Source organism: Diospyros lotus, chromosome 10, assembly GCF_014633365.1.
Source record: "Diospyros lotus cultivar Yz01 chromosome 10, ASM1463336v1, whole genome shotgun sequence".
Classification (NCBI taxonomy): Eukaryota; Viridiplantae; Streptophyta; class Magnoliopsida; order Ericales; family Ebenaceae; genus Diospyros; species Diospyros lotus.
The window spans coordinates 6,759,136-6,776,706 of NC_068347.1; the positions used below are offsets into that span (position 1 = coordinate 6,759,136).

Sequence of the window (17,571 nt, forward strand, 5' to 3'; positions counted from 1 at the left end):
GAGTTAGCTTCATAGGCTTCGACCTAGGGTTGAAGCGATTGTTAAAACACCCTTATTGGCAGCCCAAATAGAAGTCAGGTTATAAGCCCTTAACCCTCCTTTTGGAGGAGAAATGGGCCTTGCCCCACTTGCTCAAGGAAGGGAGGAAGCCCATGAAGCCCATTAGCCCATTTCCTCTCACTTTGTACCCTAGGCCCTTAATATAAAAGGGATCATTTCCCCTTTTGAGCCCTAGTCTGTGACCGCCAATTCTCTTCCTTGGGCGTCCTTGCTGTGGCCGATTGCTCCTTTCATTGATGGCTGATCCTCTTGGGATTTCTTTCTTTCTCGGTCAGATACTTTTTTCCTTGTTGAGTGTTGCACTTTCCTTGTGCGTTGTGGCTGTTCATCAATGGCGTTTGCAATGCCTATTTAGTCCGAGTTGTTGTCTTCTCTTTGGGGTAAGTTTTTCGACCATTGTTAAACCCATATCTTCATGATTACTCTCTGTTCCTTGGTGGATACTACTGTGTATGGAAGCTTGTGTGGCTTGGGTGAGGGGTGTCGATTGGCCGAGAGATTTAAGGGTTTGAGGGCTTCGGTTCTTGAGGGGTTTTGGGCTCCTTTGTGGTTTGGTGTCCCTATTCATTGGTTGTTGCCTAAGTGGTGATTGAACGAGCCCAGATCTGAGCCTTGGAGCAGTCTTCATGACTGCCATTGTTGCCAAAACAAGGAGTTTATTTTTCTACCTTGATTTGTTCTTGCATTCGATTTTTTTGGTTTGATTTCAATTGAGTACTAACCCACTATTTTGTAGATATTTTCTGCAACATCAATCGTCCTACATGGTAACCAACTAAACAGTGATGATGACGAAGTTACAGACATTGGAATGTTTGATTAATCAAACATAATGTAGATAAATATCAGAAAGATATGAAATTAAGTTAAATATGAGACGTTGATGAAGACAAAAGAGGAGGCAATGGACTACTTCCATATCAAAAACATTTTCTCAAAGGCCTGATGGAGCTTTAAGTAGCGATCGCGTATACTAAATATATTATTAAATAAAAGAACAAAGAAGTGATCATTCTATTGTGAAAACTATAAAATATTTACATTTATATAGCTATTCTAATAATACATTTATAAATATTTACATTTATAAGATCATAAAATATTTGAGTGAAAAACTATATTTTTCAACAATCAACTTCTATAACTGTTGTACATCTGAAATGATTCCAAGTAACATTAATTTCTATTATCAAAAAAGAGGTGATCATGCTTCCATATATACTTCATTAACATCTCATTACTTTGTTATTTTTAATTCTAGTAGTAAATTATTATACATTCAATCATTGCAACAAAAGAAGAAAGTAACGAGTACAATACCAATAGTCAATTATTATACATTTAATATAAATTTTAATTTAAATATTTTTTCGTATTTAGTTTACATTTATATATATTTTATTTTAAATTTTATGTTTTATATAATTTGATATTTTACATTTTTTCGTATTAATTAAGTACCAAATAGATACATTACACAATGAAGATATATTATTGAATGAATAAATGTATTATTAAATAAGGTCATGTTTGATGTATATTATATAAGAAATATACATTCTGATTATATTTGATGTATTATTATTCTTAATTTAACAAATTATTACAAAATTGATCTTTCTATTCTAAGTCCTAACTCAGGGTAAATTATTATTATAGAAGAAAATAACGAATACAGTTTCAATAGTAAATTATTATACATTCAAAAAAACATTCACACTTAGTTTACATTTATATATATTTAATTAGAAATTCAAATTAGCGACAGACTATCCATTTGTCGCTAAAATAAATTAAAATATTTTTATAATAATCTAAATATATTTAAAAAAAGAAAAAAAGAAAAATTAAAATTTAACGACAAAAATATTATTCGATCGCCAACTTTAGCGACGAACTCGTAATTCCTTCACTATCGCTAAAAAAGAAAAAAATAAAAAAAATTCATGTAATTAGCGATAGAATATTTTTTCCGTCGCTAATAATAGCGACTAAAAAATTTTTCTATCACAAACTACAATTTTTAAAATTTTTATTTTAAAAATTTAGCGATGAAAATTTCATTAAAAATTAGCGACAGACTAATATTTCCATTGCTAAATGTTAAAAATGAAAAACATTAAAAAATTTCTTGTACTAAGCGATGAAAAATATGTTTCGTTGCTATTATCAGCAACAGAAATATTTTTTGTCATTATTTTCAACAACGAAAGTATTTTTCGTCACTAATTACCAAAAACAGAATATATTTTTCATTGCTAATTACCAAAAAAAATTAACTTCTTTTTATTTTTACAATTTAGCGACGGAAATATTATTCCATCACTAATTTTAGCAATGGAATGAAATTTTCGTCACTAAATTCTAAAAAACTTTTTTGTTTTAAATTTTTTTTAAGACTTTAGCAACAAAATACCCTTCCGTCGCTAATTTGTATCGTTAATCCGTCGCTAATTCGTTGCTAAGTTTACAGAATTATTTTTGTAATAGCCTACCTTCTCGGGCATGTTATGCCTCAGGAAATTTGGTCTATTTTTTTTTTTTTTTGAAATTCCCTAAGACTGTATCTAGCGTTAGATGAGATATTACTTTAGAAATAAACACAAGCGGAAGCTGAATTGAACCTGCTCATGGCAATGCATATAATAATAACTGTACATGGCATTTATTACAAAGATAACATACAAGCATTTGATGATAAATACAATGTACACAATTCTTAAACTATCCATATTATAACATAACACGGTACATTTACTCGCATCTCGACGTCTCATGTCCCTACTCATCACCAATCTCGGAATCATCTCTGCAAGTCCCGGCTGGAACGTTGAATGTTCTAGGGACGAACCCATGTTAGATGATGAACCATCTAAGTAAGGGGACCAAATGCAATGTCATGAGTGTATGCAATGTCTTTCATCGTAGGTGTCAACTGCACCCCTCATGCTACCTATCATTTTAGTGGCCATCTCTTTCGAAGCCGGGGTGTATGGGTGCACCTTTGATAAGGCAGCGGTGCCAGTTCGTACTCTCTACGGCCTCATATGTGTGTAATCAACAGTATCAATATGTATTTATGCATTTCATGATCATGTCATTGATGTAGCATGCCAATATGATAAAAGCATTCTCAAAATTAATATTTATAATTGTACTAAGTTCAAGTGGTATACTTACAGTTAAGTCACCTCAAAAACGTGTCAGTCTCGAAATTCGTGTCGAGCGGCTACTTCTTGCCCTCAAAGACTCCTAGACATTAAACTTATTTTTAGAATATCATTTTACTATTTTTTTCATAATTTCCATAATTTCTCTTTAAATCTTATTTCTTCAAGAATTGCATAAAAATTATCTAGTATTTCAAAAAATCTAATTTATCTTCACCAATATCCCTTATATAATATTTCTATCATTCTGGAATTTTCATGGAATTTTTCAACTTAAATTTCTATTTTTTTTCCTTATTTCCTAACAGCTAAATATATAATTATTACATAATAATTATCTAATATTTCATTTTATTCAATTTCTCTTTACTAATATTTCTTAAATAATACTTTTAACATTCTGAAATTTCCTTGGAATTTTCTGAATTACAATCTTATTTTTTCTTTATTTCCATAATAGAAAAATCTACTTAAATAATTGATAAATTTAGCATTTCCAGAAATTTCTTCACAAAATAAATCATAAACAACATTCCAGATTTAATAAATTTTTTTGCAAAATTTATCTCTTTTATTTTTATTTTCTTTTATTTCTTTTCTTTTCTTTTTTTTTATTTCTTTCTAGCGGGCGCGTGTGAACCACACCCCTTCGCCTCAACCGCAGGCACGGGCGCTCACGCTCCCGACCCCTCCCTCACAGTCGTCTTCTCCGGCGGCCCTATCGCCGCTAGTGACGCCGCTGCTTCCCGAAGCTTCGAAAGAAGCCCCTACTCCCCTAAATCCCGACCCCTCGAACCCAATTTCAACCTTAAAATTAAGAAAAAATAACAACAAATACCTCCAATCGTCGGTCGAAGCCTCGGTTCCGGCGAGTAGCTCAATTTTCGGCGAAGCTTCAATTCGCCTCTTCCTCTGCTCTGTTGGTCGCCAAACTTGACAGAAACGTTGCCCACGACTTGAAGACCAAGACCCCGCTCTCAAATCTCTCAAAGACTCTCCCAATCGACTGATTTAAACCTCCAAATTTTCGAATGAGAAGCTCCGTTCGACCTTGGCTATTTATAGCCAAAACTTCGCCGGGGACGTCTCATCGAGGCACCCACGTGCCCTAGAGCCAAACCCGACGTCCTTGCAAGCATTAAAAACCCCCCTTGCCCTAAGAATCGATTGCAGGCACGACCATGCTCTGGCCGCGTGCTGCTCTGCAAAATCCGGATTTTTCGGATTTTTTTTTTGTATATATACATATATATACCATATATACACACGAAATACATACATACATATATACTTATATATACTTATATTTACATACTTATACATATATAATTTTTGTCATAACCATAAATCATATTACTTTCATTTACATATTTATATTTTACATATTGACATACTTACAAATACTTATATTTAGCACACTTTAATAACTTAATTACATATCATATTAAACTAATTAAATATATCATATAAGCATCATTTATTTAAACTAAATAAAAGTATAGCTAAGTATAGTATTAATTTTATTCGTAATATCTTAGGGTATTACAATTTTTCTGTGGTCCGTCGCTATATAACGACGAGAATTTCCATCGCTAAATCTTAAATTTCTCATAGTGGGAAAACCAAAACAAAATAGGAGAAACATCTCTTTCAACTATCTAAATGGTAGCATCCCCTTATCCCTAGGCAATTTAAAATATCTCTACTACCTGAACATCTTGAATAACAATTGTTCTAGTAAGATCCCAATCTCCAATGAAAGGCTTCCCTATTATAAGGACAACCAAATATTATTCTCAAATTGGTCAAGACAGTTACTGGAACACATTCTATCATTAATAAATACAAAGATATTAATGTGTGTTTGTTATCAATACTATCCTATATTTTTGTATCCATGCTCTTTCTTCAACATCATTAATTTTCAAGTCTCCTTGTTTTTATTTAAAAATTCCATGATTCTTAAATCGTCCTAATTAATAGTGATAGTACGTCTGGTCTATAAATCATTTAATAGTCACCTCAACCGATAGCAATGGTAATATTGTTTCTTTCAATAATTTTTAAGTTGAGCTTGAATTGCAAAAATAAGAATAATATTATGTATTATTTAAGTTGATAACTCTTTCGGGTAATATTTCTTAAATCAAATAGAAGAATATTTTGTAAAATAATAATATCATATCACCGTACTCATGTGTGATAATATCAAATTAGTATGATAATGCGATATCATTATTATACTAAAAATTTTCTCAACAAAGATTTGATATTTTAAGTTAAGAATGCTTTCATGTAACCTACCATTTATTACCTCACTACTATTTTTGGCATTTACAAAAATAGTAGTTTTTGACATTTAGCAAGGTTGAAAAAGATATTGAACCAAAGATGACATTTACAAAAATATTATGTATTATTGAGGCAAGACTTGAAATCAATTTTTTCAAGGCACGAGTATGCTGGTAATATTAAATAAATTTTTAAATATGTATTAATCTTCATACATAATATATATTATTTTTATTAAATATCATTTTTTATTTTATTTAAAAATTTTAAAATGTTAATATTAATAAACTTAATATTCAATTTTTACAAAAAAAATAACACAATATATATATATATACACATATAAACAAACACTTAAAAGACTTGTCAGTGAGGACTTTTCAAGTCTTCCAAATTATGTCTTCATCACAAGAAAAGTCTCCATCTCCATTGATGTATTGTTTTTGTTTTATTTGGTTAAATCACTAAATAATGTTTAGGGAGATCTTCATTATCTTTACTTTTTGAATCCATCCAGCATATCATATGTCTAAATATTATTTAAGCTTTTAACGAGAGTGTTAACAGTTGTGTTGCCAATCCCCTATTACTCACCAAAATAAACATTTAGAGTGTAAAGCGTGCTCATAATTCGAACCATCATTTGACATAAAAGTTGGCATTTGTGATATCAACCCATAGTTATTAAATAACTCAAAATATAGGAGTAGACAACGAATATGATATGGAACCGTCAATTCATATACTTTCCTAAGCATTATTTGGACTTTTAACACGAGTATTAATAGTTAAAATAATAAAAATACTACTTGAATACTTAATTGTAAAATTGTCGTTAAAATAACAGGATATGGCATTTATTTTACGTTAAATTAGAACGAACTCTACTAAAAATATAAAAACAATTATTATACAAAACTCATTATGGTAACAAAATTAGATCTTAAATACTTATTAGTAATTTGTTTTCTTATGGGCAAATAGGAAAGAAGAAAAAAACCTAAGGCTGCGTTCTCTTTGTTGTTTTCAACTCATTTTTAGTTTTCAATTTTCTAAAATAATGAAAACGCGTTCTCTTTACTATTTTTAAAAAAGCATTTTTGAAAACAAAACAAAAAATTGTAAAGAAAACTCAAAACAACAAAAAATTATTTTGAGTGTTTTCATCCAAAACAAACTCTAAACTCAAAACTCATTTATTTATGTATTTATTCATATTTTACAATTGTAATGGAAAAAAATATTACAAAATTCATTAACTTTAAAATGTATATATATTTTTAATAATATATTAACATTAAATATTTCTAATTTATTGAATAATTAATTTTTTTTGTATAAATTATTTTCAAAATTTCAAAGAGAACGCGTTTTCTAATTTTTTGTTTTGAGAAATAATTTTTCAAAATGACAAAGAGAACTTGTTTTCAATTTTCTAAAAATAGACTACCAAAACAAAAAACTAAAAATGAATTCAAAACTCAAAACTGAAAATTGAAAAGTAAAGAGAATGCAATCTAAATGTTTTATCAAATTTGCAAATTTATCCAAGCGTTACAATTTTGGTAATTGTATCCCAATTGGTTTAATTTGGTGCAATTTTATCCAACACCTAAAATCAATTTGAAAGACGTGTATTATTAATGACGTGGCATCTACTCACATGTACACATATGAGTGAGACCCACATGTAAAATTTTATTTTACATGTGGGTCCCACTCATATGTGTACGTGTGAATATATATCATTCTTAGTTCAAACTATTTATTTTGATATAATTCGATTTGATTTTTTAATTTAGATTGATATTTAAACACTTAATTGTGAGGTGTGTCTTTATTATGTGTACAACAATGGTTTTTTTTTATTTTGTTAAGATAGGGTTTGAATAAAATTTTATTATGAAAGTATTAGTTATCACTCTTATAATTGAAACTAACTCTACTCAAAATATAAAAGAAATCATTATATAAAATTCATTGTAGTAACAAAATTAGATCTTAAATACTTATTAGCAATTTATTTTCTTACACTCAATTTGAATATAATTTGATGAATTGAAATTCTATTTATTAATCAAACTAGTTTATTAGAATTTGGTTTGGAATTCCTTTAGAATATGATTAAAATCCATTTTTTTTCCAAATTAATCTTAAAAAAAATTAATTTTTTCATACATGAGTGTTTGAAAATTCCACTTACTCATACATTCTAGCGAATGAATTAAATTTCATTAAATTGATCGTAGCCGCTCAATTTGAAATGTAGTAATTTATTTTTTCAAATAATTTTTTAAAAATGTTATAATGTATATTATTTTTTATAATATATATTATTTTTTTACTATTTATCTTTTTAATTTTTATTTGAAATTTTAAAATGTTAATATTATTTAGCTTAATATTCAATTTTTCCTAAAAAAAACACGATGTATATATATGCTTATAAACAAACATTTAAGGCTTGAGTGAGAGGTATTTCTACGTCTTCCAAGTCAATATCACAAGAAAATTCTCCATCTCAATTATTGTTTATGTGGGTCATAAGTTTGAATTTTATTATACGTAAGTTTTTGTAGTTTTTTTTGGAGACCTTAAATTTTCTTGCTTCTACCCAAATTATTTTTTAAACTTGGCTTAGTTTAGCTATGAAAAATGCACTCATTTTATATCTGTAAGTACCCATGTGTTTTATTCTCTTTTTGTAGATTCTTTTATACCTTTTAATACAAATATTTATAATTATTTTTTATATTATATATATATATATATAAACCTGCCATTATCTTTGAGGCATGTAAACTAAAATAAGTAAATAAAATTCCACTTATACATCCCTGCAATTACCTCAATACGAATATTTATAATTATTTTGTATATCATATGTATAAACCTGCAATTATTTTTTCTTAAGTTTCTCCTTTAGGGAAAATTTATTTTCTTAAGTTTCTCTTTCTATCCAAACTATTGAACGCCATTAATTTAATAATTTTTCAATTGTTGTCTCATATTTTCTTTATTAGTTTCTGGGAAAACTATTATTTATATCATACATAACAATATTAGATAAGAAAAAAAAAAAAACTTAGTAATGATTGTTTTCAATGATTGAAACAGATTTCAATGAACATAAGCTTTTATATTTATAAATATATTTAATCATCAAATAGAATACATACAGTTTAATTCTTATCATCAAATATCATTTTTACAACATACAGTTAGTTGCCTTGCGCGGATTGGTTGCAAGAATCGTTAATATATGTATATATACATACATTATATAGATAATTAAATATATATATTTAAGCATTTTAGCAGTTCCCTAATAGAGCAGAATTTGGGATGCCTGTCTTTGTTATAAGAAAATTCCACACCTTTACTATTCATTTAATTGTGTCTAGCAGAACTTGCTTCTGTGATGTATTGTTCTTGTTTTAATTAAAAATTATTAAATCAAATGGGTATCCCCCCCCCCCCCCAAAAAAAAAAATTAGACGTGTTGAATCTTGTGTCTATAAATACCCTCAATGGAATTCATCTTTTATTCCATCAAACCACTACCCTTTCTTAATTAGAGAGACATTGAAAGCAATAATTGCTTATTAGTCCTCACTAATGTGGTGGCCTTTCATCCATCTTGCTATCCTTCTGATGCCTCTTCCTTCTTATTCTTCCTCCATAAATAAAGGAAATGGAGAAGCAATAGCTTTGTTGGGCTGGAAAGCTACCTTAGAAAACCAAAGCCAATCTTTCTTGTCCTCGTGGCTCGGAACCAACCATTGCATTTGGCCTGGAATTAGCTGCAACAAGGCCAGTCATGTCACCCATGTAAATCTTACAGGTTTTGGTTTGAGAGGTACGCTTTCCAATTTTAGCTTCTCATCATTTCCTTTCCTTCTCCACATTGATCTCAATAGCAACTCATTCTGTAAGCACCCTCGCCCGGATATCCCCAACCACCCGGACTACCCGAACGGGAGCGCCTACGGGAGGAGAAAAGTAATAAAACACGAGACAAAGACCACCCCGGCATGCATACGTGAAAATAAGAACAGCGGAAGCAAAGCTCAAGACATGCATGCACTACGGGTACCTCGCTAACACAGCGGTCACAAGATAAATAAATAAACTCGAACTCCTGTGCCGGCATACACGAGACTAGAGGAAAGCACCTGGCACAGTACAAAATAATAGAGTAGACCCTACACAACCATCAGAGTTGACAGGGATTGACGAGACTGCCTGTACACCACACTGACTCTACCGTTAAAGCTGACTCCCCTGCTATGACCCACGCCGCCACTACCTGGAATGATGGAAAGCAAGGTGAGTCGAGAGACTCAGCAAGCATAAGGAAGAAAAGGCTGAAGGCTACACAAAACCAGAAATCTCACCCCAGAATAAACCCCCAGGTACACACAAGCCATGAGACGCTACAACACAACAGCTCAATAGCATAACAAAATAAAAGCACATACCGGTCCTTGGGGCCCACATAAGACACTTGGCACCCAAGTCTCATACCAACCTGCCGCTGCCCTGAAAGGCAACAAATATCTGCAACAAACCTGCGCGCGCTGTCCCAGGCCGGTACTCCCGTCACCTGTATCCGTCGGTACTCCCGACAACCGAGCCATAGGCTCCCTCGGAACGGTACTCCCGTCCGAGAACTAAATACTACTAGTATCCATGCAATGCACATAGAAATGCAATGGCGTAGTGAGCATCAACGTGATACAAGGCGCCCATACATCCAGGCATCAGGTCATGCTCCGCCCATATAGTAAACCACACGCCATGCATATGCTCGCGGTGGATGCAACCTAACCAAACTAGAATGTCCGTGTCCAAGCATACTCAATAAATGAATATCCCAACATGCATCCCGTACCCATGTGCATATCAAATCATGAACAGTAATACAAGATATCTAATCATGCAGTAAATCACATACCGGCAGAGCTAGTCAGCAGTGCCCGGCACCGGTCAACGGCCAGTGACTAGGGGTGTCCACCCGACGGTCCACATCAGGGCCGTACAATAGTCTACCCCAGCGTCACCAACAACCGACCCCTGCCCTACTGCTCGATAGCTCTAACCGAACCATAAATAAATCCGAGAAAAACTGTAAATAAGCCCGATAAAATCATAAATAAACTCGCCCGTCTAGGAACCTAGTTCCCAAGCTGGGTCCGGCATCATTCTGAAAGGAATGGGGGCGGTACAAACCCCCTTAGGCTCACAACGAATAAAATTATAGAAGCCTCAGATTTAATTTAAATTAAAACAAATGAATAATAGTTCAACCAATAAGGTAAGGTGCCGAATTAAAGTAAGGGAGGTGATAAAATATAGGAAATCACGGGGTCTTTCACGGGAATTGAAGAACACGAAGAGAGAGTTAGGAGCTTGCCTTTACACGGTCGTTTCTTCTCTTCCTTGCACTCCCGCTGCGAAGTAAAACGTTTAATAACTATTAATAAAACTCGTGGCTCACACTAATTAAATCTAACCGTGTAATTTAAATAATTTAACCGCCTAAAATCCCGCGTAGGCGCACCGTAAATAAAACTCCGACAAGTCTTATATTTGATTTAAATTATATTTCATCAATAACATCCTCAATATATATATACTTAATTAATTAATATATAATAAAATTAACTTAACGCATCCTAATATACAAACAGTGGCATAAATTCCTTTTCTTTTCTTTTATTCTAACTTCATCTAACTTCGTTGCCCATCACACAGTGGCCTTCACGCCATACATTGTGTTTACACACACATATACATATATATATATATATATATTTAGATATGCAATTGGCACCCTCACTGTAATGCAATTCTCACAATCAAAACAATATACACACAGTAAATTGGCACCCTCACTGTAATGCAATTCTCACAATCAAAACAATATACACACAGTAAACACAATATATATATATATATATACTTACGCAACAAATTAATACACGAAACACAGTATAATCAACCAAAATTATTTAAATCAAACTTTTAAATAATTTCTAACCGAACAAAATTATTTACTCACCCGAGTAATTAATCCGCAATGAAATTTGACTAAATCCTCAACTTCTCCCAATTTTCCTCAAGATTTCCAGTCTTTACGTGCCATTTTCTTCTTCTCCCGAGCTCTCTGCTCTGCTCCAATTTAATCCAAATTTTGCTTCAATTTGAAGCATAAAAGGCAGCAAAATCGGTAGAAAAACATAGCCAATTTGGCCTTAAAAAGCGTGCAAATAGTGGGCGTGGGAGAGTGGCAGCGCGGATGCACCAGCGCGCGCCACGTGGCAGCCAAGGGCTGCCCACCGCCTAATCAAAACGGCGTCGTTTTGGCGCTTTATGGCTGATAAAAATCCAAAAGAATTCCTCCAGCGCGCGCAGCCGAGAATCGATCCCGCGTCCCCCCGCATGCACACGCGCACGCATAACCGCTCGGCTGGCACTCACCTTCATACATATATACAGATTTAACTAAATTTAAGGTGACTTATCGCCATTTCCAAAATTTACATTTCAGCTCCCACATTTTCTATTATTTGCATATTGGCCCGAACTTCACTTTCCTTCTTATTACACTCAAACCCCGAATTCTCCAAAAATTCTACCAAAGTAATTTAGTTAACCCTTTTATAAATACTCCCAATAATTTATTTAAATTTCCTACTTCCTCAAAATTACATAAATAAATATTTTTTTTAATACTCCAAATACCCAAATAAATTAATAATCATTTATTTAATTCCCAAATTTTGGGATGTTACACATTCTATGGTTCTATTCCTCCACAACTTGGCAATCTTTCAAGACTTGCCTCTTTAAACTTGTCTACAAATCACTTTTCAGGAACAATTCCACTAGAAATGAGGTATCTCCCTTGCCTCAGTGAACTCATCTTATATTCCAACTCATTCTATGGTCCTATTCCTCAAGAAATTGGGATGTTAAAGTCTCTCAATTACCTTGACCTCTCAATGAACAACCTCACTAGTTCAATCCCAACTTCAATAGAGAATTTAACTAGTCTAACCACTCTATACCTTCATACAAACAAACTTTCTAGATCAATTCCTAAAGAAATTAGGATGTTAAAGTCTCTCAATGACCTTGAGCTCTCATCCAACAACCTTACTGGTTCAATCCCAACTTCAATAGGGAATTTAAGCAGTTTAACCATTTTATACCTTTTTGAAAACAAACTTTCAGGATCAATTCCTCAAGAAATTGGGAGGTTAAGATCTCTCAATAATGTGTCACTCTATAAAAACAATCTCAGTGGTTCAATCCCAACTTCAATAGGGAATTTAACCAGTCTAACCATTCTATACCTTTATGAAAACAAGCTTTCTGGATCAATTCCTCAATAAATTGGAATGTTAAAGTCTCTCAATAACCTTGACCTCTCATCCAACAACCTCACTGATTCAATCCCAACTTCAATAGGGAATTTAACCAGTTTAACCATTCTATACCTTTCTAAAAACAAGCTTTCAGGATCAATTCCTCAAGAAATTGGGAGGTTAAGATCTCTCAATAATGTTTCACTCTATAAAAACAATCTCAGTGGTTCAATCCCAACTTCAATAGGGAATTTAACCAGTCTAACCATTCTATACCTTTATGAAAACAAGCTTTCAGGATCAATTCCTCAAGAAATTGGGATGTTAAAGTCTCTCAATAACCTTGTCCTCTCATCCAACAACCTCACTGGTTCAATCCCAACTTCAATAGGGAATTTAAGCAGTTTAACCATTCTATACCTTTTTGAAAACAAACTTTTAGGATCAATTCCTCAAGAAATTGGGAGCTTAAGATCTCTCAATAATGTTTCACTCTATAAAAACAATCTCAGTGGTTCAATCCCAACTTCAATAGGGAATTTAACCAGTCTAACCATTCTATACCTTTATGAAAACAAGCTTTCAGGATCAATTCCTCAAGAAATTGGGATGTTAAAGTCTCTCAATAACCTTGTCCTCTCATCCAACAACCTCACTGGTTCAATCCCAACTTCAATAGGGAATTTAAGCAGTTTAACCATTCTATACCTTTTTGAAAACAAACTTTTAGGATCAATTCCTCAAGAAATTGGGAGCTTAAGATCTCTCAATAATGTTTCACTCTATAAAAACAATCTCAGTGGTTCAATCCCAACTTCAATAGGGAATTTAACCAGTCTAACCATTCTATACCTTTATGAAAACAAGCTTTCAGGATCAATTCCTCAAGAAATTGGGATGTTAAAGTCTCTCAATAACCTTGACCTCTCATCCAACAACCTCACTGGTTCAATCCCAACTTCAATAGGGAATTTAACCAGTCTAACCACTCTATCCCTTAAAGAAAACAAACTTTCAGGAAGTATCCCCTCCACCATTGGTAGCTTAAAGAACCTCAAATTGTTGTCCTTGTATTCAAATCAACTATTTGGTGCCATACCTCCCGAGTTAGGAAATCTACATTCCCTTAATGACTTGAGATTGTTTCAAAATCAACTCAATGGCTCTATTCCGCTCGAATTGGATAAGCTTACACATTTGCAAGTCTTTGACGTTTACCATAACAAGCTCACCGGTTATCTACCCCAAGGTCTATGCCTTGATGGATCATTGAGACGCCTACTTGCTTCACACAACAACTTAACAGGTCATGTCCCAAAAAGCTTGAGAAATTGCAAGTACTTGTATCGGGTTAGACTTGAGAACAACCAACTCCAAGGAAATGTACAAGAAGATTTTGGCGTACTCCCAAACTTGGTTTACATGGATTTGAGTTATAATCATTTCATAGGTGAGCTTTCTGAAAATTGGGGAAAGTGCAAGAAGTTGACTTCTCTAAAGATCTCCAATAACAAAATCAGTGGAAAAATACCATTTGAGCTAGGTGGGGCAACCCAATTGCAATATCTTGACCTCTCTTCAAATCATCTGGTACAAGGTATCCCGAAGAATTTGGGAAACTTGGGAAAATTGTACAACCTTAATTTGAGCGGTAACAAGCTCTCAGGCTACATTCCAATTGAGGTAAGAAGGTTGTCTGAATTGCGATACCTTGATTTGGCAGCGAACAATCTCAACGGGCCAATTCCAAGGGAGGTGTCAGAGTGTGCAAAGTTACTGAATTTGAATTTGGATGAGAATCTACTTATAGGTAGTATTCCAGTTGAAATAAGCAAGTTGAAGTTTCTTGAAAGCCTTGATCTTGGAAACAACATATTGACGGGTGAAATACCACAAGAGATTGGGGGAATGCAAATGTTGCAATATCTAAATCTCTCTCACAATAGGCTTTCTGGTTCCATCCCATCATCTTTCACCAATGGGCTACCAAGTCTAACATCAGTTGATATATCTTACAATCACTTAAAGGGTCCTTTTCCATGCACCAAAGCCTTTAACGAAGCTCCAATCGAAACATACAGAAATAATGATGGTTTGTGCGGAAATAAGACAGGCTTGACACCTTGCTCGCCTAGACTAAGCAATGCCACCAAAGCCAAAAAGCTAAAGAAAGTCATGTTTTTTGTGGTAATTCCTATTGTGAGCACTCTATTTCTTTTACTTGTGATTCTCGGTGCCTTTCAAGTTTTGAGCAAAAGTACAACAACTAGCGAGAATGAGCTCCAAGAAATAGATAGTATAAATTTATTTGAAGTATGGAGCTATGATGGAAAGTTGATACATAAACACATCATGGAAGCAACTGAACACTTTAATGACAAGTATTGCATTGGTCAGGGAGGATATGGCATTGTTTATAAAGCTAAGTTACCAAGTGATTTGATTGTTGTCGTGAAGAAGGTCCATTCTTCAGAAGATAGCAATCTTGCTTATTTAAAAAGCTTTGAGAACGAGATCCGTGCCCTCACAGAGGTTCGACATCATAACATCATAAAATTTCATGGTTTTTGTTCGAATCCACGACATTCATTTTTGGTTTATGAGTTTTTGGAAGGAGGAAGCTTAGAAAAGGTGTTGGGAAATGAAGAAGAAGCTTTGAAGTTTGAGTGGAGTAAGAGGGTGAATGTCATTAAAGGTGTAGCAAGTGGTTTGTGTTACATGCACAATGAATGTTCACCTCCATTGATTCATCGGGACATATCAACCAAGAATGTTTTACTTGACTCGGAATATGTTGCTCACATATCCGATTTTGGTACTGCTAGGGTTTTAAAGCTGCATTCCTCCAATTGGACCTCATTTGCAGGAACCTTTGGATATGCTGCTCCAGGTATAACCATTATCTTTTTTTTTTCTAATTAATTACATATTTCAAAGATTTATTAATTTACCCACATGCACCTATTTATCCAACACAATCCTAATGTGTTGGATATTGAGATCCAATTACAAATACGAGACAATGTTCAATAGTAATTCTTTTCTCTATGATATTAATTCTATTAGACCCTTATTCATGTCTTTACCAAACCTCATTTGTATCATCTAGATTATATAAGCATAAGTGCGATCATTTAGGCTAAGATGATAAAGAAAAACAAATAAGGAGATTTTTGAAAAAAAGAAAAATACGAGGATTATAATAAATATATTGTGTAAAATATTAGATGTTATAAATATTTAGTGTTATAATAATATAATAGTAAATATATAATATTTAATATATAATATCAAATATAAAATGTATTTAATAGTATATATTTAATCTACTATTCATATCTGGACTATTTATGATATATAAAATTCGTTATTAATTCGAATAATCAAATTTGTGCTCAACACTAGAATTGGTTAAATAGTTTGGATCCAAGTTCAGACCTACTCCGTTGAGAGGTGTAAGGTTGGCAATTCGCTTCTAAAATTGTTGTATGCTCTTACATTTAGCTTTAAGTTTTGTTTATATGTTTGTAATTTAAATTTGACATGTTCCCATTTCTAATTGTGAAAAAAGAAGTGAAATAAAATAATTTTGTGAATTTAGGCATAAATATCTAATTTTTTCAAGTAAAAAAGTAGTCTATTTAAATACTCAAATTTTAAAACAGTGTGCTAATTTCATACTTATCATGAGTTAACCATTAATTTGACTACCAACGGTTAACAATGGGTATAAAGTTGGTACGATTTAAAAAATTGAAGTACTCAACTTATCTAAAAAGAAAAATGATAAATATTAAACTAGATATATATTAGGGAGACAAGTTGGCATTTTGGTTAAGATGACAAAGAAGAACAAATAATGAGATTTTTGGAAAAACCATATGCGAGTATGCATTGAATGTGAAGAAAAAATTTCTTATTCAAATCAAGTTTAGTTGATCAACCAAGTTGGATACTTGACTAGTTGACATTCTTAATCTATTTAACTAGATGGTCTTACTCAACTTTAAGTTTACCATGTTCAATATAGAAATTTAGAGAATTCGTATTTAGTATCTTTTTTAATACTTGTTTTTATCTATATCTCTTTACAGAACTTGCTTATACAATGGAAGTGAATGATAAGTTGGATGTTTATAGTTTTGGAGTATTAACTTTAGAGGTGTTAATGGGAAAGCGCCCAGGCGAATTCATCTCGTCCCTTTATTTTGCTTCCTCTTCCTCATCATCACCAATAATTGTGGATGACATATTGTTGAAAGATATATTAGACAATCGCATCCCACCACCCGAGAATCCAATGATAGAAGAAGTTGTTAGTATTGCAAGGCTAGCATTTGCTTGCTTGAATACCAATCCACAATCTAGACCATCTATGCAGCAAATTACTTCTGAGCTATCAAAGAAAAAGGACATCTATGCAAAGTACATTCCAAATGGTTACTCTTAGACAACTCCTTAGTTGATATCAGTTGTACTATCAATTGTAGCATTTGAAATACTTAATTTAGAGACACTTCTTTTTATTTTGTCTTTTTTTTTTTTTTGTCTCTAGAGAATAAAAATTGAAGGTGAATTTGGAAGTGAAAGGAAAGACGCCCTGCCCTTTATCTTTGGGGTACAACGTGGGTGGGACCGTTGTCGTGGAAGGTGGTATGGTCTTTGATTTTAGGCCA

General features: G+C 32.7%; 1 protein-coding gene across 1 annotated transcript; it reads left to right on the plus strand.

The window, feature by feature from the left end:
• The first annotated feature begins 12,913 nt into the window (after window positions 1–12,913).
• Window positions 12,914–17,348, plus strand: LOC127811065 (probable leucine-rich repeat receptor-like protein kinase At1g35710). Its single transcript, XM_052350778.1, has 2 exons — window positions 12,914–15,785; window positions 16,990–17,348. Exons 1-2 carry the CDS (start codon window positions 12,929–12,931, stop codon window positions 17,343–17,345), a joined length of 3,213 nt encoding a protein of 1,070 aa, XP_052206738.1. The 5' UTR covers window positions 12,914–12,928; the 3' UTR covers window positions 17,346–17,348.
• The last annotated feature ends 223 nt before the right edge of the window (window positions 17,349–17,571 follow it).